Raw genomic sequence first — 24,606 nt, forward strand, 5'->3', positions numbered from 1 at the left:
GAGTGGGGGGCAAAATAAGGAGAGTGAAATGTTGAAGGGGAGAAAAGAAGTGTTTGTAGAAGTCACCAAAAATTGGAGAATGCAATGTTCATACCATTGCGTTGCAAGCTACCCAAGCAAAATATGAGGTGCTTTTCCAACAGTTTGCATGTGGCCTCACTCTGCCAATAGAGGAAGCCCAGGTCAGAATGGGAAGGGGAGTTAAAATGGCTGGCAACCAGGTGAACCAGTGGGTTTTGGTGGACCGAGCATAAGTGTTCAGTGCAATGGACGCCAAGTCTACGCATGGTTTCACCGATGTACAGGAGCCCCATCATGAGCACCATATGCAGTTGATGAGGTCAGCGTCATTGCATGTGAACCTCTGCCTGGAAAGACTGCTGGGGTCCCCAGATGGAGTTGCGAAGGAAGTACATTGTGGTACTTATTTACTTACAAAAACTGCAGCATCATTTGAAAGAAACAGCATGTCACAGAGAGGAAGTAGCTTAAACGTATAAAATTATGAGAGGCATAGATAGGATAGAGAGTCAGAACCTATTCCCCAGGATGGAAAAAATCAAGTATTAGAAGTGAGAGAGATAATGTTTAAAGGAGATGTGCAGGGCCAGGTTTTTTTTAACAGAGGATAGTGAGTGCCTGGAGTGTGCTGCAGATACGATAGTGGCATTTAAGAGAATTTTAGATAGGCATACGGGAATGTAAGGAATGGATAATATGCAGGCAGATAAGAGTTGGTCTTGGCATCATGTTCGGCGCAGACATTGCAGGCCGAAAGGCCTGTTCTTGTGCTGTACCCTTCTATGTTTTGTAAATGGGGCCCAGATTTCCTTCCAACTAACTGGTCTGTCAAAAGGGCTGAGCATTATAGATGTTGCCCATGTATTGTAATTTCCCTCCAGGGATAAATAAAGTTCTATCGTGTCGTATTATCTGTTTAAGTGCTGAACCTCTTGAAGACCGCTGCTGTGCTTTGGGGAGGTGGCTCTGGAGAGTACTTATCCAGCAGTGGCAAACTCGCCTGACACCAAAGGAGGGTGGATGCAATATTGCCTGTTCATTTGTTTACAGATTTTCCATATTCCTTCGTTAAATTTACCAGCAGTACACAACCAAAAATGATTTGGGGAACTTGGGCTAGTTTTTCAAAAATCTCAAACTAAATAAAATAATACTTCCTCCAAATCTTCCTTAGTCTGTTTAATCAATGTCAATATCTTTAATTTTCAGTACTTAAGTAGAAAATTAAATACAAAAATTCCAAGAATAAATTAACAGTTTCAACTTGAAGTAAACTCTGGCTTTTATCCTGTTATCCTCAAAGTATTTGTATTTTTAATATACATGTGGAAGCAAATTGTATCTGCCTTCTGAATATTTTGGTCAGGCATATTAAAAGGCTATTTTGCACAATGGAAACAAATGGATTTTCTTGTTTCCTTTTCTCACACAGACTCTCAATTCCGTATCTTCACAACTACAACCTGAAGATTGCAGCATTGCTCTACTTCCCAGGAATCACGAGAAGAATCGATACATGGATGCACTGCCACCAGACAGATGCCTGCCATTTTTAATTACCATAGATGGTGAAAGCAGCAACTACATCAATGCTGCCCTTATGGATGTATGTGGTTTATCTATTTTAACTCTCAATTTAACATAAATAAGAACCATGTATTTTGAATCTAATTTTATCATCATTTTGAATGCAACATCACTGAAAAGGAGAGAAGCAAGTTTGTTTCCCTCTAATTGCCTCAACCAAACGCATTTTGGTTCCATTTTCAAAATTGGAGAGCAGGATACTGAGGTATTTAAAACAAAAACTTGAAGGGCAAATTATAGCAAGCTGCACTGGCACAGCTTCCAGCTGCAGGGCATGGAATGTACTTCAATGAATCTAGGCAAAAATAGACTGAACAATACATTTTTGATAAAATTGATTCCTTTTGAACTTTCTTCCCACATGTTGAAAACAGAAAAATAGGTGCAGGAGTAGGCCATTTGCCCCTTCTAGCCAATATGATCATGGCTTATTATCTAAAATCAGTACCCCATTCCTGCTTTTTCCCCATATCCCTTGATTCATTTAGCCCTAAGAGGAAAATCTAACCCTCGTGAAAACATCCAGTGAATTGGCCTCCAATGCCTTCTGTGGCAGAGAATTCCACAGATTCGCAACTCTGTGGGTGAAGAAGTTTGTCCTCATCTCAGTCCTAAATGGCCTACCCTTTATTCTGAAACTGTGACCTCTGGTTCTGGACCCCCCCCCAACATCGGGAACATCGGCATCCAGCCTGTCCAATCCTTTAAGAATTTTACATGTTTCTATAAGATCCCCCCTCATCCTTCTAAATTCCAGTGAATACAAGCCCAGTCATCTCATTCTTTCATCATATGTCAGTTCCGCCATCCCGGGAATTAACCTGGTGAACTTACGCTGCATTCCCTCAATAGCAATAATGTCCTTCCTCAAATTAGGAGACCAAAATTGCACACAATACTCCAGGTGCGGTCTCACTAGGGCCCTGTACAACTACAGTAGGCTCTACTTGCTCCTGAATACAAATCCTCTTGCAATGAAGGCAAACATGCCATTAGCTTTCTTCACTGCTTGCTGTACCTGCATGCTTACTTTCAGTGACTGATGTACAAGCACACCTAGGTCTTGTTGCACCTCCCCTTTTCCTAATCTGACACAATTCAGATTATAATCTGCCTTCCTGTTCTTGCCACCAGTGGATAACCTCACATTTATCGACATTATACTGCATCTGCCATGCATCTGCCCACTCACCCAACCTATTCAAATCACCCTGCAGCCTCATTACATCCTCATCGCAGCTCACACTGCCACTCAGCTTTGTGTCATCCACAAACTTGGAGATATCACCTTTAATTCCTTTGTTTAAATCGTTAATATATATTGTAAATAACTAGGTTCCCAGCACCAAGCCTCATGGCACCCCACTATTCACTGCCTGCCATTCTGAAAAAGACCCGTTAAATCCTACTCTTTGCTTCCTGTCTGCCAACCAGTTTTCTATCCATGTCAATACCCTACTCCCAATACCATGTACTCTAATGTTGCACACTAATCTCTTGTGTGAGACCTTGTCAAAGGCTTTTTGAAAGTCCAGATACACCACATCCACTGGCTCTACCTTATCCATTCTTCTTGTTACTTCCTCAAAAAAATCCAGAAGATTAGTCAGGCATGATTTCCCCTTCATAAATCATGCTGACTTTGACCGATCCTGTCACTGCTTTCCAAATGTGCTGCAATAACATCTTTAACAATCGACTCAAGCATCTTCCCCACTACCGATGTCAGGCTAACTGGTCTATAATTCCCCGTTTTCTCTCTCCCTCCTTTCTTAAAAAGTGGGGTTACATTGGCTACCCTCCAGTTCACAGGAACTGATCCAGAGTCAAGAGAACATTGGAAAATGATCACCAATGCATCCACAAAACTAAACGGATCCATTTTAATGATCTGAAGAAGGTTTCCGACCGAAATGTCACTTATCTATGTTCTCTAGATCCCTGAAACTTTCCCGTATTTTGTGTCTATGAACCATTTTAATTCTGTTTTTTGTTCTTCCTATCTTCACAGAGCTATAGACAACCAGCTGCCTTTATAGTCACACAACATCCTTTGCCAAACACAGTCAAAGATTTCTGGAGACTGGTCTATGATTATGGCTGCACATCGGTAGTAATGCTGAATGAGCTGGATCTTGTTCAGGTACCTACAGTGATGTTAACAATCTGAATATGATTAAATTGTTAGTATGTTCACCCATTAAGATTTTTGTCATTGAAATATTACTGGTGTATAATTTAGAGGCTTCTGACACATAAATGTGTGGATTGGGGCTGTATGCTGAATAGTTTTCTTGATGAATAAAACTCACGATGCAAAGGCTAACTATTTTACATAAATAAAGTGTCCTATTGGACAGCATTTGTTGCCCCGTTAATGTTTCAAGCCTCGTATAGTGGATGGTCAGTCATGAAAATGTGATTTCTGTGTGGAGTTATGATTCCACGTGTTATCAACATCTGCACTTTTGAGTCGGAGAACACATTTTTAATGAAATGTTCTTTGAATGAACCGTGCAAAATCAATCCCTCATGAACTAGTCCAGAATTGAGTAAATTTCCAATCATTTATTTATTACATTAACTTTCTGTATTGTCATTTTCATTCATGGAGAAATATGAATTTATTACTTATGCACCTTATTTACGTACTTGTTTCCAGAGGAAGTGTATTGCTCACAATGAAACTTGCTTGCAATATGCATGCATGCAAAATTACTAAGTTTGCATGAATCTGTTTGCCCACAGGTTTGAAGTCCACTTTATAGTATATTTTATAGTACAGTTTTGATTAGCTCTAAAATCAGATCATCTTGCCCAACATTAAGTGTCAATAATCAATTAATCATTTGACATCAGCATAAACAATGCGCATCTCAACCATGGTCCCTCAAGGCTCATTTCAGTAAACCATAGGTAGGTAGCTGCCAGATTGTTATTTCTCACATTTGCACTGCACTCTATTCATTGTGAGAAATGTATCTTTTCTTTTTCCAAAATGGAACAAATTGAATTACAGTGTTACATCTTTGAAACTTTGACATGAGGTATTATGTTAAATTAACAGATGACTGATTTGGAAGCATGGACTAACAATCCAACAAGTATAAATCCTACCTAAGATTTTTTTTTAAAAAGCTATTAGTCCCAGTGATGATCACCATAAATGGACTGTCGTAAAAGCCCACCTATTTGGCCAATGTTCTTCAAGGGAGGGAGTCTGCCGTCCTGACCAGGTTCGGCCATTTGTAGACACAGATCTGCAACAATGTAGTTAACGCTAACTACCCTCTCAATTGTTGAACAAGACTCTCAGATCTATCATAACCACCATGCTAAAACAGAAAATACATTAATACTCCCTCTCCCCTTCCCTGTCCCCCCTCGCCCGCCCATGGCCCCGGGGGATACTCCCCGGCCGGCAACGGGTCCATGGATCGTCAGTTGGGGGAGGGTTGCCGGGCCCGCAGGAGAGGTTTGCACCCAACGGGGGTTGCCGCACCCACAGAATCGCCCGTAGGAGAGATTTGGACCCAACGGGTCCACGCCCATCTAGTATGCTCTTAAATATCGGATTGTTGATAAATTGGAAGATAATTTTCCCATAATGTTGTGGCTCTAATATCAGAGATTTTAAAGGCACCATGGGTAGGTTAGAGTGAATTCTATAGGTAGATTGTATTGAGTCCAAAGCACTCCTTTTGTGAGGTAATGAATCATGTTAATTGAAAATCCCACTACACCTTTGGATTGGATTATGTGAAGTTTGAGCTTTCTGGACACATGTTGAGTATTCCATTCAAATTCTAGCCTGACATTTGAAGTAGTTATTTGTGAAGAGTCAAGTGGTAAGTCACTAAAAGCCAGATATTCAGCCCAGTCATGCCCTTTTACCCATGATGATGGGACTTGTCCACTTATTCAATCATGCCCCCTCAGATGTTGCTGGTTTGATTTCAGTGATGGCAAAACCATGTAAGCTCACAGAAAATTGCTCACATACTTTTGTTGTATAATGTTTATTTGTAGTCAATTACATGGTAGAAATGTCACCTGCCATTTTCAGCACAAGTTAGTGTGTTATACATTTCAAGTTCACATAAAATTGCTCTTTTTTGTGTCTATAAAGTTTATTGTTGTCAATTATCTGGCAGAAATTTTACCTGCTATTTTCAGCATGTTAGTCTGGTATACATTTCAAGTTGGACTCGATGATTTCTTAATTTGGCATTGTAGGAAAATAACTGCAGATGCTGGTACAAATCGAAGGAATCACAAAATGCTGGAGTAACTCAGCAGGTCAGGCAGCATCTCAGGAGAGAAGGAATGGGTGACGTTTCGGGTCGAGACCCTTCTTCACCCGAAACGTCACCCATTCCTTCTCTCCTGAGATGCTGCCTGACCTGCTGAATTACTCCAGCATTTTGTGATACGTCTTAATTTGGCATGTTGAAATTGGCTTGTCTTTTGCCGCTCATTGAGAAAATACGTGGCCTCTTTTTGGTAATTCCACACAGCAGCACATCTGAGAGATTGACAGAGTGTTCACACATGCAATAAATCCATCCTGGTCCCAATATAATTGATTTTTTTAGATTTCTGTTGTTAAAATTTTGTAAAAACAATCTCAAAATTCCAGTATGGTAAAAAATATTATGGAAGTTAACTTTATCATGTTGGTTGAGTTGAAAATGATGATTGTCCTTGTATGTCCATATTTGCCATATATTTTGTTGCACACAAAATTTCATGAGACATAAATATGTTTTTGTAAATTAGGGATGCCCCCAGTATTGGCCAGAAGAAGGAACACTTCGATATGGGCCAATCCAAGTTGACTGCATATCTTGTTCAATGGATTGTGATTTAGTAAGTCGGCTATTCAGGATATGCAATCTTACAAGGGTAAGTGTTTTGCAGAAAATGTTATTAACAATCTGTGAAGTTCCCCTTCATTGCTCGATATTGGAAACTGCTCTACTTGCTTGGGCTTTACATCTTCTCCACTCTTCTTCCTCCATTTCAAGCATGTTCAGTAATAATATGGCCGTCTTTTTCCCCTCTAATTCTTTGCAGTTGTCTATTGATAATAATAAACCCATCAAGATTATTTGAAAGCAAACGCATTTTACAGTTAATTTTGATAATATGAAATGTCTGTCGTGGCAAATGGACAAGATAGAATTTTCCATTATTAGTTTGAACAAATTAGTACTATTTTTCAGATTTAGCCCTGAAAGCATCTGATAGCTTCCAAACAACAGGAAGCGATAAAGATAAAACAAAATTTATTTCTGCTGCTGATGGTATTTTTTAAACATACTTTAAATGTGTTTTGATGCACAGCTATTTTTCTTGTCTCCCAAGGGAAGCACTGTGTTAAGTTTGTGCATTTTAAATTAAAGCAATGGAATACATTTTGTAACCATCTACCTTTGTGTCACCCAGTTTATCAATTTAACATACATTATTTAGAAAAATATCAAAATTCTATTAGTAGCAATTTTACTAAAAGGTTTTTGCAGGAGCTTCTCTGTCTACATTACAGATTACATTGATCTTATTCAAAATCAAATGCAACTACAACTTGCAGATCTACCCTTATTAAATATCATAGTTGCAACTGCACTTCAATTTATATCGAACCAAACTTCTGAATAATGTTGATTTGTATATATGAATTATAATTAGTGATATTCCATCAGTATTCTACATCAAGATGTTCTGAAGTTAATGATGATTCTGTGATTTTTGCTTAAGATGTTCTTAATAAATAGGGTGGGTAAAATCCTTGCACTGCTTATTGAAGGTGCACAGTGTTTGTCTAGCCTCTATCTATGAAGTTCAATCCCCAAAAAATGAATGAATGAAGTTAATTTGCAATGAATAAATGCGATATATCCACTTCTTTTAATTCTACATGACTGCATGTAGCTATTCCATTGTTATTCAGATGGATCAAATCCACTGAATTAATTTAACTCACTGGAATCAGATATTAATCTCTTCATGTGTGATGCAGTGGTTTGGATCCATCAGGTTAATTTTGTATTTCATTTCCCAGCAACTAAGTTTTTATAATGTGGAATCCAGTTAATTCAATAACGAATGCAATCCACTTATTACTGAATAAGTGAGATCAAGTGAATCAGTTTCATATGTCAGGTTTGCCACTGTCATGATAGAAAACTTCATTACTTTGCCATCAATACACTGTGGAATTAATAGCTATGGGGCTTCTGTCTGTGTGTAGATTAATCCAGAAATACCGAGTTGCTATCAGTTATTCCGTTGTTTTGTGGCTTTCCGCATCAGGATCAAGAAAATCCATCAAAATGAGTAAACTTAATATCATTAACAATATTATTGTTATATTTTCTAATGAGGTTTTATCCAGAATTACTCCTTCTTAAACACTTTGACCTTGACAGACACAACATGTATTTAAAGCAAATCTGTCAGGTGACACTGTCAAATTCTAAGCTTTAAGTCTAAGTAAACTATTTGTTTATAACATTTTAGCTTCTGCCTTAGTCCAGAATGTTTGTTTCTACCTTTAAAGAGTGAATTAAAAGTTGGGCATTTTACCTCCTGGTTTGCTGGTGTAGGAATGTTTCCACATGATGGGTTCCCCAGCTCACTCTGTAGCATTGCTGGATGCTATGCCAGCTGAGGCATTTGAACTGTTAAATTGTAAAACTGTAAGGAGATATTGGTTAAATAAGTATTGGTTAAATAAGGCCCAGTCCTGGTAGAATTTCATCTGGAAAATGAGGTAATTAAATTGAGAGTAAACTAGTAAGCCTGTGGAAGATTGATAGGTGTTGGTGTTCAGAAGCATACATGGATCAATGGAAGTCAACATTCAGGTACAGCAAGCATTAGGAAGGCAACCAGATTCTTGGTCTTTACTCAAAGAGGATACGAGTACATGAATAAAAATTAATTCGTGTAATTATTTGGGACCTCATGAGTCTGCACTTGGAATACTGTACTGGGTGTATTACCTAAGGAAAGATATACTTCAACAGATTGATGGTTCAACTGAATGAATGAATGAATAAGTTCATTGGCCAAGTATGCATATACAAGGAATGTGCCTTGGTGCTCCGCTCAAAAAATGACAACACAAACATACAGTTAACATTTAAGAATAGATTCCTAGGATGGGATGCTTGAACTGCAAGGAAAGATTATTCTTCAGTTTCAAGGAATGAGAAGTGGTCTGAGAAATGAGAATTTGGACGAGGGAATTGAATTGAATGCAATATCTCTAAGTTTGTGGATGACACGAAGCTGGGTGGCAGTGTTAGCTGCGAGGAGGATGCTAGGAGGCTGCAGAGTGACTTGGATAGATTAGGAGAGTGGGCAAATGCATGGCAGATGCAATATAATGTGGATAAATGTGAGGTTATCCACTTTGGCGGCAAGAACAGGAAAGCAGAGTATTACCTGAATGGTGGCCAATTAGGAAAAAGTGAGATGCAACGTGACCTGGGTGTCATGGTGCACCAGTCATTGAAAGCAAGCATGCAGGTGCAGCAGGCAGTGAAGAAAGCGAATGGTATGTTAGCATTCATAGCAAGAGGATTTGAGTATAGGAGCAGGGAGGTTCTGCTGCAGTTGTACAGGGCCTTGGTGAGACCGCACCTGGAGTATTGTGTAAAGTTTTGGTCTCCTAATCTGAGGAAAGACATTCTAGCCTTAGAGGGAGTGCAGATAAGGTTCACCAGATTGATCCCTGGGATGGCAGGACTTTCATATGAAGAAAGACTGGATAGACTAGGCTTATACTCGCTGGAATTTAGAAGACTGAGGGGGGATCTTATTGAAACATATAAAATTCTTAAGGGGTTGGAGAGGCTAGATGCGGGAAGATTGTTCCCGATATTGGGGAAGTCCAGAACCAGGGGTCACAGCTTAAGGATAAGGGGGAAGTCTTTTAGGACCGAGATGAGAAAACATTTCTTCACACAGAGAGTGGTGAGTCTGTGGAATTCTCTGCCACAGAAGGTAGTTGAGGCCAGTTCATTGGCTATATTTAAGAGGGAGTTAGATGTGTCCCTTGTGGCTAAAGGGATCAGGGGGTATGGAGAGAAGGCAGGTACAGGTTATTGAGCTGGATGATCAGCCATGATCATATTGAATGGCGGTGGTGCAGGCTCGAAGGGCCGAATAGCCTACTCCTGCACCTATTTTCTATGTCTATGTTTCTATGTCTCATTGCAACATGCAAAATTGTTTTGGGAGTTTTTTTAATATTCATTTATGGGATGTTATATTAATTCACGGCTAAACCAGCAATTTATTTTCCATCTCTAGTAGCCCTTAACATATTGGTGAGCTGCCTTTTTAAACCGTTTCGATCTTTGAGATGTGGGTGCCACCACAAGCCTGTTAGAGAGTGAGTTCTGGGACTTTGACCCAACAACATTAAGATAATTGTTATATTTCCAAGTCAGGAGGGTGTGTGACTTGGATGGCAACTTCCAAGTGGTGGTGTACTCATAATTTTACTGACCTTCGAGCTGAAGGAGGTCAGAGGTTTGGAAGGTGTTGAGAGGATCGATGCAGTGATAATGTTTCCCTTACGTGGACTGTCTATAACCAAGGATCCAGAAGATAATAGAAGGGTCTCGACCGGAAACGTCACCCATTCCTTCTCTCCCGAGATGCTGCCTGACCTGCTGAGTTACTCCAGCATTTTGTGAATAAATCGATTTGTACCAGTATCTGCAGTTATTTTCTTATAATAGAAGATTGGAATTCCTTATTCGAGCGAGTTGTAGCAGCTTGATCACTGAGTATGTTCAAGGCAGAGATTGATAAATCTTTGGAAACTAAGAGAGCTAAGGGATTGTTAAAATTTGTTTTCAGTGGCAAGGTCAGCATTTATTGCTCATACCTAATATGTGTGGTCACCTTCTTGAACCACTGCAGTCCATTGGATGAAAATACTCTTACGGTGCTATTGGGTACATTCAAATTGATAATCATAATATCCACGTAAGGTCTATATTAATTGGATTAAGTAACATTGGATTAAGTAAAATAAAAGTTGCTGATGTGTAGGAATGAACTGCAGATGCTGGTTTAAACCGAAGATAAACACTAAAACCTGGAGTAACTCAGCGGGACAGGCAGCATCTTTGGAGAGCATGAATGGGTGATGTTTCAGGTTGACATCCTTCTTCTGACTCTTGTAGAGAATAGCTAATGCAAGATATCAACAGTGGCCAATAATATTTGAAATAATAAAGAACAAAATATGGTGCATTCTGCAAATCTTCAGGCGAAGCTAAAAGTGCTGTGAATGCACAGCACAGAATTTATGGTGGGACAATTGGATGCTTCTTTAAATTGGATGGGCCTGGAAATGTTATTCAGACAAAGGTTGATCTAGATTTAGTTTAGTTTTGCATAGAAAAGGATTATTTTGTTTTTTTTCTGACAATTAGATTTTATAACCATAATAAATTATTTTATTATATGTCGTCCCTCATCCACTTTACAAAATGTTTGTTTGGAAAGAATAGAACTTTGTGTAAGAAGAACAAAGAAGTTACAGTGAGGGGCTGGGGGGGGGGGGGGGGGGGGGGTGGAGAAGCCTCATTGAAGCACATTTACTTTCAGTCGAAAAATAATCAATGATCTAAAAAATTGGTGTAGCAGGAGCTTATCAGGATAAATTTCTTTTTAAATCACAAGAGAAAGTTAAGGTAAAATGCTTAGAAACCAGAGTGGTTAGATTTTAAATATTGCTTTGACTCCCTTGAAACAAGGATGAATAAGGTTTTTTTGTACAAGAAGTGACAGTGTAGAAAGTAGCAGTCCCACAGGAATAGAAACACAAGAGAAAGAAGATGAGCCATTGATATACGTGAGCCATGAGGATATATGATTCTTGACAGATATAATCACTCTTTATTGATTATGGAAGTCCTCGGCTACAAGCCTTCCACAACTGACTTTACACAGAAGGAAAATGGGGAAGTCTTCAGGAGAAGCAGAAAATGCTGTGAATCCTTGTTGTGCGATTTATGTTTCACATTTTGTAGAGATGGATATCACAGCAGTATATAATAGCATTTTTCTGTGTGGATTTACAGTAGCCATCACTTAAGGTTTCACACAAGGATGATCAACATTTTTGTTTAAATTGGTTCAAGACCATTACAGGCAAATTAAAGTGGGGAGAGGGCAGAATCAAGGATGTATTATCTCTGGAACTCTGTGCATTTCAGCTTGTTATCATCATTTTGCTTAGTGATTTCCTAATGCCCAATTGACATCTCAAGGAAGAAAGATTATCTCATTGGATCCATTCTGTGGTGGAAGTCTGTAACATTTTAAATAAATATTGTATTCCTTTACATGTCCCCATGCAAGCATGTTGTTTGCAGTTCATAGCCAAAATTGTATTATCCGAGTATAGTTTAGTTTAGAGATACAGCCTGGAAGCATGCTCTTCGGCCCACCGAGTCATTGCCAACCAGTGATCACCCTGTACATTAGCACTATCTTACATGCACACTACAGACAATTTACAGAAGCCAGTTAACCAACAAATCTCCACGTCTTTAGAATGTGGAAGGAAGCCGGAGCACCCAGAGAAAACCCATGTGGTCACAGAGAGAACATAAGAACTCCATACAGATGGCACCCACAGTCAGGATCGAACCCGAGTTTCTGGTGGTGCATGGTAGCAACTCTACATTTCTGCATGGTAGCAACTCTACAGTTGTGCCACTATACTGTCATCATGTCCCCCCTCACACACACTCAATTTCTTGAATGATATAGAAATAAGCCAGTCAGGTAGTCAGTTGATCTCAGAAGTGACCACATAAATATTAGTAAGAACTGTGGAACTGTCAGCGCTATCCTTCCAAATATTTAATTAACTAACTATATTACTGAAATAGATAACTTTTACTTTGTTACACTGTCATTTAAAGGAAGTTTGAGGAAGTTGTAGCCTAAATACATGCCAAGATTAAAGAAGTGATTACAAACTTAGTGTCGGTGGAGTCTCACCAGAATTGTGCGCACATTTGGATGATATAGATACAAGATCTGTATCAACTGTGATGTCTCAATAGGCAAGTCTTGTCCAGGAAAGAACATTGGTTAATGTGGAAACCATTGTAATAATTTCCATGGATTTCTTTCTACTGGAGGAATCATGACCTTTAGGGAAGGAGTATGTCTTGTAAATCAAATGATACCACTTGAGCCACATGTGACATGTTTTACATCTAGTAAATAAACTCTATAACAATGGAATAACTTCATTTGATGAGTTCAAATTGACAACATGGCATCCAATCCACAAACACAACTGCCCTGGCAAGACCCATTGTTTCTGCCTGCTCCTGTCCCACAGAAATAATTTACACCTACCTCGACTCCATCCTATCCCCCCTGGTCCAATCTCTTCCGACCTATGTCCAAGAAACCTCACATGCCCTTTGTCTCTTTTATGGCTTCTGCTTTCTGAGCCCCCACTCCCTCATCTTTACTATGGATGTTCAGTCACTCCACACCTCCATCCCCCACCAGGAAGGCCTTAAATCCGTCCGTTTCTTCCCCGACCGCAGAACCATCCAATTTCTCTCCACTAACACGCTACTCCGCCTCGCGGAGCTGGTCCTCGCTCTCAATAACTTCTCCTTTGACTCCTCCCATTTCCTCCAAGTTCAAGGCATAGCTATGGGCACCCGCATGGGCCCCAGCTATGCCTACCTCTTTGTAGGTAAGTTGAACAATCCCTGTTCCAGGTGTACACTGGCCCTATCCCCGAGCCCTATCTCTAATACATTGATGACTGCATCGGTGCTACCCCTTGCACCCATGCAGAACTCATGGACTTCATCAACTTCACCTGATCTCACAGTCACCTTCACAAGAAATAAACTATTGACTGATGTCTATTACAAACCCATTGACTCCCACAACTATCTCGACTACACTTCTTCCCACCCTACTTCATGCAAAGACTCTATCCCCTATTCCCAATTCCTCCATCTACACCGATTCTACGCCCAAGATAAGGTGTTCTATACTAGAACATCCGAGATGTCTTCATTCTTTAGGGAAGCGGGGTTCCCCTTTCCCATCATAAATGAGGCCCTCACTCGTGTCTCCTCCATACCCCGCAGCTCTGCCCTTACTCCCCCTCCCCCTAGTCACAACAGAGACAGAGTCGCCCTAGTCCTTACCTTCCACCCCATCAGCTGTCGCATAAAACACATAATCCTCCAAAATTTCCGCCACCTCCAACGGGATCCCACCACATTTTCCCAACTCCACCCCTTTTCCGCCTTCTGCAGAGACCGTTTCCGCCGCAACTCCCTGGCTAACTCATTCCTTCCTACCCAAACTACCCCCTCCCCAGGTACCTTCCCCTGCAATCACAGAAGATTCAACAACTGTGACTATACCTCCTCCCTTGACTCTGTCCAGGGATCCCGACAGTCCTTTCAGGTTAGGCAGAGGTTTATTTGCACCTCCTCCAACCTCATCTCCTATATCTGTTGTTTATGATGTGGATTCTTATATATTGGCGAGACCAAACGCAGACTGTGCGATCATTTCGCGGAGCACCTTCGCTCAACCCATGTGAACCAACCTGATCTCCTGGTTGCTGCACACTTTAATTCTCCTTCCCATTCCTACACAGACCTTTGAGGACAGAAAGGCCTCCTCCATTGTCAGAGTGACATTAAACGCAAATTGGAGGAACAGCATCTCCTATTTCGCTCGGGTAGCTTATAGCCCAGTGGTATGAATATTGATATCTCTCACTTCAGGTAGCCCCAGCATTCCCTCTCACTCTATCCCTCCCCCACCCGTTGCTCTAGCTTCTCATTTTCACCCTACAACCTGCTTACAATGGCCTGTTTCCGTTCTCATCGTTACTTTTTTGCATATCTTTCATTCATTGTTCTTTATCTCTCCACATCACCGTCAATATCTCGCATTTCCCTTATCCCTAGCTAGTCTGAAGTAGGGTCTCGACACGAAACGTCACCCATTCCTTCTCCCCATAGATGCTGCTTGTCCCATTAAGTTACTCCAGCTTTTTGTGTCTATGTCCAGACTTTGCCGATTCTGACCTATGCATATTCAGAATCATTTGAATAGGTTATATATTTTCCATCCAGCAAGTTGCCATTGTGTAGCCCCTTTTGTATTTATGTCATTTTTCAAAGCACTTCACAGCCAATGAAAAGTATTGACAATGTTGGCATCTGAGATCTTTGGCAGTAAATGTGTGCCCAAAAACATCCTTTAAATGACATTGTAACAAGGTAAATGTTATCTATTTCAGTAATATAGTTAGTGACTTAAATATTGGGAAGAATAAAGCTGGCAGTTCCACAGTTCTTCTGAATATTTATGTGGTCATTTGCATCCAATTGAGGGAGTTTCTGACAATGCAGAATGTTGCGGTACTTCCCTGTAATATCAGTCTCGATTTTTTTTTCTGATCAACTTCCTAAGCGAGAGTTAAACTTTTGATTCAAAGAAACAAATGCCATTAGTTGAACCACAGCTGACACTGCAAATCTATCTTAACTCAAGTGATACGTAACTGTACATAGGTTTAAGGAGAGAGGGGAAAGATTTAATAAGAACCTGGGGGGTAACTTTTATACACAAAGGTTATTGGGTGTATGGAACGAGCTGCCGGAGGAGGTAGTTGAGGCAGGTACTATCGCAATGTTTAAGAAACATTAAGACAGGTACATGGCTAGGAAAGATTTAGAGGGATGTAGGCCAAATGCAGGCAAGTGGGACTAGTGCAGATGGGCATGTTGGTTAGCGTAGGCAAGTTGGACGGAAGGCCTTGTACCGACGCTGTATGACTCTATGGCTTTTTCTACAAAATTGGCCCTAGTGTATGGTATTGTGACTGGCCAGCTGAGCATACCAGTGCCCTTTTTAGAAAAACAAGCCAGTGAGCAGAGGAATAAACTGAAAGATTAGAAAATAGCTGTTAGTTAGCTACTGGGATCAATTGTGAAAGGAATGTTGGGCCTATGCGGTGTCAAAACCATTACGCCTGTGGTTTATTAATCCCATAAGAATTCACAGTTGTACTCTCTCGATATCATCATTTATTTTAAAATCCCATTCCCTGACTCTTCTCATTTTAAATGCAATCTTGCTTCACTGTTATGAAACATGTATGTGTAGCACAATTAATTTAATGGTTTTTAACTTTATATAAACTCAATCCTGTCTAGATGCATATCAATATGATATTTTTTCACTGATTCTTTCACTGCTTTCATGAAAATTAAAGCTGCAATTTTCATATTATGACAGTAAAATGTATAGTTGTGGCTACCAAACCACAGAATAGTCATTGGAAGACAGTAGTAATCACACTGTTCCTTAAGGATGGTAAGGATGGAAATACGTATTGAAGTTCATCTTATGTAGTTCTCCCAGTCGGAATTACACCCTGCAACAGATTTTGCTCTCTCTGGGTACACTGCAATACAGTAGCATGCGTGAAGCATGGTTTCACAAATAAAAGCTGCAGGAGGAGAATGGTATGTTGGAAATGTATGTGCATAAATACAATGCCATCTATATTTTGTGCACTGGCAGCAGTTACAGCTTCTTTAGCAAGATGAATTAGCCTTGCTGAAAACAGCCAGTTATTATTTTTACACCGAAGCAGGTATATCAATGTTTGTTCCTTATTTAATCCTTCAGCCTCAAGAAGGTTATCTCATGGTGCAGCAGTTCCAGTATTTGGGATGGGCTGCTCATAGGGAAGTACCTTCCTCGAAGCGATCATTTCTGAAGTTAATTCTTCAGGTTGATAAATGGCAAGAAGAATGTGATGAAGGAGAAGGACGCACTATTGTTCACTGTCTGTGAGTAACATCATATGGGTGCTTTTTATTTATCGACTCCTACATTTGTTCAGTATTTCAAGCTGCTGTGAACAATGCTTGTGTTTCCTCTGCAATATCTGTTTATAATTACAGGATGTCATTTCTACACAAAGTTAATGCAGTGGTTAATATTTTTATGTTAATATTTCCGTATGTAGCTCTTTGTAGATTCAAATTGGGAACCTCAGATAATTTCGTACAGTTATGAAAAAAAACACAAAAATAAGCAGAAGCAGCACTTTCGTGTCAGGATCCCTTTTGTCGAAAAAAAAGTTTACGTGAATTTCATCAAATTTGGAAAGGGGAATTTGCACATAGGGCAGTCAAGTTTAGTGTAACTTTTTTTAATCTAACAGATTTGAGAATGAATAAGTTTCTTCAGTTACACATAGTGATAAGCTTTGTTATTCATTCATTTAACTATTCTTCAGATTTGATATAGCCAAGGAGAGTGCTTTCTTTAAACTTTAGAAAATATATAAGCACATTTGACCAGAAAACAGATGTAAGACTATCAGCTCTTTGAGCTTGCTTAGCCACTTATTAGATCGTAGTTGATCCAATCTTAGCTTTAACATCACTTTCTCATTCTCCCTGTACCCTTTCATCTGTTTGTGGTTTAAATGTCTGTCAATTTGAATATATTCAATGACTAGGCCTCCACAACTCTCCAGAGTAAAAATCACTAAGATTCATGACTGTTCAAAAGGAAAAAAAATGCTCCTCATCTCAGTCTGAGGTAGGAGACCCATTATTCTGAAACCAGCTCTACTAGTTCTGGATGCTCCGACCAAGGGAACCATTCTCTCAGAATCTATCTTGTCAATCTCCCTCAGAATCTTGCACCAAAATTTAAAAAACTATAAGCATTCAGCATCTTTGGAAGATCCTTCAGCAAAACAAAGTGTTCCCAGCATTTTCTACTTTTATTTCCATTTGAATCTAAAGATCCCTCTTATTCTTTTATTTCCATTCTTTTATGATCCCTTTTATTTCCATTTGAATCTAAAGATCCCTCTTATTCTTCTGCGTTCTAATGAGTATCGGCCTAACCTGATAAGCGAGTGTAGACAAACCGTCCTTCATATGTCATCCCCTAATGAAATGAATCGCTAATGTAAGTACATTCTTCCTTAAATATTGAGAACAAAACTGTCCACCATTCTCCCGCTGTAGATTGCCAACATCCTTCAAGTTGCATGAAAACATCATTATTTAATACAACATACCTCTTGCAATGAAGGTCAACAGTCCATTAGTCGTCCTAATTACTTGCTGTACCTATAGGATAACTTGTGCTTCAAGTACCACATCCCTCCAATCCAGTCATTGAAACATGCCTTTCAACCTACCATATCCATGCCGACTATTGTACTTGTCTACACTAGTCCATTTACGTGCATTTGGTCCATAAGCACCTTTGCTTTCATGATTCAAATGCTTGGTTAGCTGCTCTTTAAATGATATGAGAGTATCTGCTCCCAGCAATTTCCAGATCCCAACCACTCTCCGTGTGAAAAGATCCCCCCTCAGATCCCTTTTAAATCAACTACTTCTCACCTTAAACCTATGCTCTTTTGCTTTTGGTACCCTATCAATGGAAAAGATTAAGAGAGACACAATAAACTGCAAATACTGGAATTATGAGCAAAAGATCAAGTCATCAAGGAACTCAAAGAGTTGAGCAGCATCCGCCTGATCCACTGAGTTACTCCAGCACTTTGTTTTTGCTCAAGGAAAAAAAAGATTCTTGCTTGTTACCCTAGCTATTCCCTTCATAATGTTATACCTCTATCAGGTCATCCCTCATGTTCTTCCATTCCATGGAAATGAAACCCAACATTACCAGTTTTTCCTTAGAACTGAAATGCTCTAATCCAGGCAGCATCTTGTGAATCTCCTCAGCACCCTCCAGTGAAACAAATCCTTCCAATAATTGGGGCGGCACAGTAGAGAGTTGCCTCCTTACAGCACCAATGACCCGGGTTCGATCCTGACTACGGGTGACATCTGTATGCAATTTGTACCTTCTCACTGTAACTGTGTGGGTTTTCTCTGGGGGCTCTGGTTTCCATCCACATTCCAAAGACGTACAGGTTTGTAGGTTAATTGGTAAATTGTAAATTGACCCTCAGGAGTAGGATACAGTAGGACAGTGCTAGAGTACGGAGTGATCATTGGTCTGTGCGGACTCGGTGGGTTGAAGGGCCTCTTTCCACACTGTATCTCTAAATTCTAATAATATGGCAACCAGAGCTGCTCGAGTACTCCAGGTGCACCTGTAAACGTGTAATATAATATCACATCTCGTTTATTCTGTGCCACAGCTGATGAATGCAAGTGGGACATATGCTGGCTTCTTGCCCTATCTACAACTGCTGCCACCATGGTCCCTCCGTTCATCAGCACACCCTTGGGCTCCACAAGTCCATGTGTTCTCCTCACAACTAGATAATCTGTATCTCCACAAACTTGGTTGCTATTTACTCTGTCCCTTCAAACATGTCAACAATATAGGTTTTAATTAGCTGAGACTCCAGCATAGATCTGTATGGTTCCCCATAGGTTACTGATTGTCATTCTGACTCTCGCCATTTCCTCTAAGGCTAGTCATATATTCACACCAATATATTAAACTCAGACCTCTCATGCATTAATCTTTTTTTGCGCCATATCAAATACCTTCTGGGAATCGATAGACTCCATCTCATTTCCATTGGCCTACGCTGTTTATTACATTCTCAGTGAACTGTAGCAAACTTATCACGCACAAATTCAAACTTTTTCACCCAGAGAGTTGTGAATTTGTGGAATTCTCTGCCACAGAAGGCAGTAGAGGCCAATTTACTGGATGAATTTAAAAGAGAGTTTAAAAGAGAGCTCTTAGGGCTAGCGGAATCAAGGGATATGGGGAGAAGGCAGGCACAGGTTACTGATTGTGGATGATCAGCCATGATCACAATGGGTCAAATAGCCTCCTCCTGCACCTATTTTCGATGTTTCTATATTTCTTTGAAAGCAGGTTCATGATACCTAGAAAGTTACATGGAACATTGAGAAGATTGAAGGTTGTACATTTGTTCTGTGTATTTCAGAAATGGAGGCGGGCGCAGTGGGATGTACAGTGCCATTAACATCATTTGTGAAATGATCAAACGGCAAAGTATGGTTGACGTTTTCCACGGAGTAAAGACACTCCGAAACAACAAGCCAAATATGGTGGAAAGCTTGGTGAGAAGTTGTTTTCCTTTCATTTTCATCCAAATGTACAAAAATAGATGAAACACGCTGTATTAATCACATTTTAAGCTTCTGCCCATTTGTATAATATTAAAATAAAATTCAGATTTTATTGGGGTCATTGTTGAATGTTCTGCAGTACCTTTGCATGTAAGAGTCGCCGTCTTGCCTTTTTCAATTGATTAAGGATTAAGAATTCATTGTACTGGTTAATAAGATACCATGTCAGACTAATATTATTCTTATGGCCAGATAAATGAGCATTGAAGGAACCAGGGAGCAGAATAATCAGCCTCTGCACAAAACTGCAAACCAGCATAGACTGAAAACATATTTGGATGAAATATACAAACTGAAAATGGCGGAAGTACTAACTAGGTCAAGCAACACCTGTAGAGAGAAGAGTAGTTTCAGGGTGATAAACTTACATAAGAATTAGGAAGAGTAAGAAATTGAATGAAGATAGGCACAAAATGCTGGAGTAACTCAGCGGGCTCATGCAGCATCTCTGGAGAGAAGGAATGGATGACGTTCCGGGTCAAGACCCTTCTTCAGACTGAGTCGGGAGACGGAGTCTAGAGATACAGAAGGATGGGGTGTGAAAACGACAGATCAAAACAGTTGTTGATATTGAAAGGTAGAATGGTTGATGTAAGCTGAGGGGAAGGTGACAAATAGGTGAATGAGTTTTATGTTGTGGATCAGGGAGCAGTATGAAGATAAAATAGCAATGTCATTGATTTGAAGGAGATGGGGTGATGGGGTAATGAATAGCAGCCAGCTTGAAGAAAATTATAACTAATCAGTATGGAGGAGCTGTAAATAGAAGATAATTGGGAACAAAATCAAAGGATAAAAGTATATTGGAATTATAAAGAACAATATACTTCAATTTCTGGTAATAAAAAGGAATGCTAGAAATGTTTTAAAATATGTTACTTTATATACACTATCAAAATCATCGATGCTATTTGCAATTTTGTTCAAATATAGGTTATTAAAATGACTATTTTTATGGGTCAGACTGAAAATGAGAACATAATTTCCCATTTAAGTAGGTACCCATTTAAGAGGTTTTATTGATTAGAAGTATTTGAATAGTGCTGAAGATTAACCCCGAGGCAGATTCTTCACATATCACACAAATTTTAAATTAGAAACTACAGCTTGTTCAATGGACAGTCTATATTCGCTAGTTGCAGTTATTTCTCTTATTGCAGAATCAATACTAAAAAAAATGCACAAAATAGTTTTGCAAAAACTGTGGTTCAGCTGCCAACACTGGTTAGCATTTAATGGATTCAACCACAACATTCTGCATTTGGTTTGTAATTTGAATAAGATAGAACGCTAGGACTGAAGGGGGTTGCAAGTTATGTTGCACGACTAGAATGAACTTCATATTTACCATAGTTTGCTTTGAATTGAAATGCTGAAATAAAGTTATTGATTTTTTTAATTTGTAACGGTAACACTTGGAAATGCTGCATTATGGGTGCATATAATGCTAAACCAAGACCTGTCAGCCAACATGTTCTGTTAAACACAATAGCCTTTTGTTGGTTTCATTTCAGTTTGTGCATTGCATCTGAGTTCTGAAACAATAAAAATAATAGCTAAAGGATTAAAACCACTGATATGTCTGCTGCTTTTCTGTATCTAGAAGTAATCAGATAACATCTACATGCAAACTTGGCCCAGAGGTTTTCCCCAACCACATCCTTTCAGGAAATGTTTTGTATCACGTAACAATGCTGTTGTAAGTTAAAGTTTAGCATCTGGAATTATCACCAAATTCAGCTTGCTATGATGAACAAAGATATGATTACTTTCTTCTCTGTTCTTAAAATATTACATTGTCCCATTCATAAAGGCTGCTTCTAGTTTAAATATTTAAATTGTGACCCAATTTATGATTCCCCCTTAGATCTATGGCTTTATTCTTTCTGATGACTTTGGTTCTTTTGTATGTCAAGTTGAAAAGCTGTTGAATAAAACTATATATACATTCTATGCAGAATTGTTTTTTCTAAATATTCATAATACACAAATTAAAGAATGATATTAATGCACAGTACACGTTTTTGCTTTCTGCTATAAGATAGAGTTAAAATAAAGAGTAGATATATTAAGAGAGTGTGCAGTTTAAATCCTCATGTATTACATAGATGTTATTAAAATAGTCTTCTATGGTTATACCTTGCTAGTAAGATATATCTAAGCTTAGATAAAAGTTACTATTGAATAGTTTATATATCTTGCACACCACTTACCATCATTTTTTAAAATCCTCCCATCATTGAGGCTCATTCGTTTAGTTACATTTCTATTTTAATATTAATTTGTCTTATGTCCTTATTCTGAAATTAAATCCCCACCATTCATCTGTCATCTAAAGCCATACAATCTTTTCTGTGCCATTCATTTAATTAAAATAAGTCCCCTCCTCCCACCCCACATAATTAAAAATACACTTATGTGGCTATTATTGGCCAGTTAATGGTCAGTTAATAATTAATCGCTGGAATGTTTAGGCAAAAAAAACTGCTTTTTGAGAATGAAATATTTTTCAGCTCAAAATTCCCCAAGTTAACTTCGCAGCCCAAGGAATCAAGAATCAACATATTGAAATGGGTTGTCACTGTCTGATCCAAAGGACTAATTATTGTACATTCATACAATTCAAATAACAGTGTTGCATCTGAATTGCATTGATTGGATATTGTTTGATTAAAAATGAATCTCAACATTTTAGTCAATTCTTGATTGAATGATTTAACAGCTATATGAGTGTTTGTAGGCATGTTTTCTCCTTAATTTCTTCCATAACATATTTACAAAGTTAATTACTTCTGTTATCAGCCTAACTATCATAATTAGTAATTTTTGATAATGTTTTTGTAAATGAGTAACAAAACTATTTTGTTGGAAGCATCTCCTTGGAGTGTAAATTATCAACTACTTACAGGAGAATAGCTGTGATGATTCTCATTCAGTGACTTAAAATTAATAGAAAATAATCAAAAAAACTATTGGTTACTTTATTTAAATAAAAAACTGAACTGTTGTTATCCTTTTTTTTTGCAGGATCAATATCGATTCTGTTATGATGTTGCATTGGAATATCTTGAGTCATCTTAAGTGATTACATTTACATCCGTGCAAAGTTGTGCTAAATTTGACAGGAAATTATCACTGAGTCTGTGCATGAAGCATATACATTTAAATGAGGGATTTCTTTTAACTGGCTTAAGTATTCTGTTACAAAAGAGTCTTCACCATGATGACAATGTATTTGTGTGTGTCCAAACTATTACCAGACAGCATCTGGTGCCATCATAACAATATGGTTTGACTACAGATTTCATTGCTCAGTGATACATTAAGAAAAAACTCAGTGTTAGTCCAGAAAGGTTTTGGATTTTTTTTCTAATTAAACATCATGTAGTTCTGCATGCACAAATTTGTACGCTGTAATGCTACATCTTGTTTAAAACCAAGCTCATTTAAAAGCAGAACTATGTACAGACTGCTCTGGTTAATGAGCTAATATCTGGCTGGCTTATTAAAGTTTAAAATGGAATCTGCAGGTTCACACCGGGTAATTTGTAATGCAACTTTTATTATAAGCCAAAGACGAGTGTAAATATGTCTATATGAAGAAAGCACATTGTATTTATTGTTTGCTTGTAAACCTATTTGGAAGCTGAACAATCATTTCTTACAGAATAAGATTTTTTTTTTTAAAAAGCTTTTAAGTTCAAATGTTTTTAAGTAGTTTACTTTTATATGTAGTGGTTGGTGTGGGTAACTGGTCATATTTTAATTCATGCTTAGAATTGTTCACATTGTGTGCTGGTTAAATGCTAACCTATTTGATTATAGAACATTGATATATTTGAGAGGCCTATAAATTGGGACCAAATGCAGTTTTTGTCCAATGCCAGACATCTTGAAGTTTTGTTCTCCAATGTGTTAGCAAACTAGTTTAAAGAAAGCTAAATGTGACTTGCTGTCAGCTATACTTTGTTTAGAAACCTACATCATGACTTTTAATAGTTGAGGCAGTATTATAGGTACTGCCTCAACTATTAGATTATATGAACTATTAGTATTATAGATAACTTACTAGAAAAACAAACAATATGTTCTAAAACTGTCTAAAAGGTAACCTAGCAGGGCAATCAATGCAAGAATAATGCTGTTTAGTATGAAAGATGTAATGAATTATTCGATTGCCATGTATTTTCTGAGTTATTCAAATGCTGTAAAAAAAAAACAAGATGAATTTGGCTATTGCAGAATAAATGATTAAATAAAGGCATCATGAAATTTGAAGTGTTGAAGGCTTATGAAAGTGTTCTGGTAATTTTTGTGCTCCTATGTCACCTTACACCACAAGCTTTATTTCAGTAGACTGCAAAAGCTGGGGACAATTTTTTCCATGCAAGTGGCACTGTGTTTTGTAAAAATAACACCTGGTGAGTAAATATTAATTAGAATTTTAGTACAGTGTGTAAAAATGTAGTTGGTTGGGGAAAAAAAAAGTGAACTTTCTTTTGAGTGAGGACACTTTCAACCCCGAACAATAAACCACATTGGTGTCGCTGCATCTGTGGGAAGAGAAGCAGAATCAATGTTTCATATCAGGGAGCCTTCATCGGAACTAAAAAGGAGACAAAAAAATATGTATTTGGTTCTCCAATGTAGAGGAGTCCACATTGTTTTCACCAAATGCAGTACATGGATTGAGAAGTGGGTGAAAAAGTTACTTCTCACCTCAGTTTTAAATGGCCTCCCCTTTATTCTTAGACTGGCCCCTGGTTCTGGACTCCCCCAACAT

At 38.6% G+C, this 24,606-nt stretch overlaps 1 protein-coding gene across 8 annotated transcripts in view; it reads left to right on the forward strand.

Annotated features, from left to right (window-relative positions):
• Positions 1 to 24,106, forward strand: part of ptprk (protein tyrosine phosphatase receptor type K) — a 503,565-nt gene extending 479,459 nt beyond the window's left edge. For all 8 annotated transcript variants that reach the window (XM_078399543.1, XM_078399544.1, XM_078399546.1 and 5 more), the window contains 6 exons: positions 1,454 to 1,627; positions 3,620 to 3,751; positions 6,388 to 6,513; positions 16,339 to 16,502; positions 19,619 to 19,754; positions 22,851 to 24,106. In XM_078399543.1, coding sequence (XP_078255669.1) covers positions 1,454 to 1,627; positions 3,620 to 3,751; positions 6,388 to 6,513; positions 16,339 to 16,502; positions 19,619 to 19,754; positions 22,851 to 22,904 — 786 coding nt within the window. In that variant the 3' untranslated portion in view covers positions 22,905 to 24,106. The remainder of the gene's footprint in view (positions 1 to 1,453; positions 1,628 to 3,619; positions 3,752 to 6,387; positions 6,514 to 16,338; positions 16,503 to 19,618; positions 19,755 to 22,850) is intronic.
• Positions 24,107 to 24,606: the final 500 nt, after the last annotated feature.

This window comes from Rhinoraja longicauda, chromosome 5 (genome assembly GCF_053455715.1).
Source record: "Rhinoraja longicauda isolate Sanriku21f chromosome 5, sRhiLon1.1, whole genome shotgun sequence".
NCBI classification, from domain to species: domain Eukaryota; kingdom Metazoa; phylum Chordata; class Chondrichthyes; order Rajiformes; family Arhynchobatidae; genus Rhinoraja; species Rhinoraja longicauda.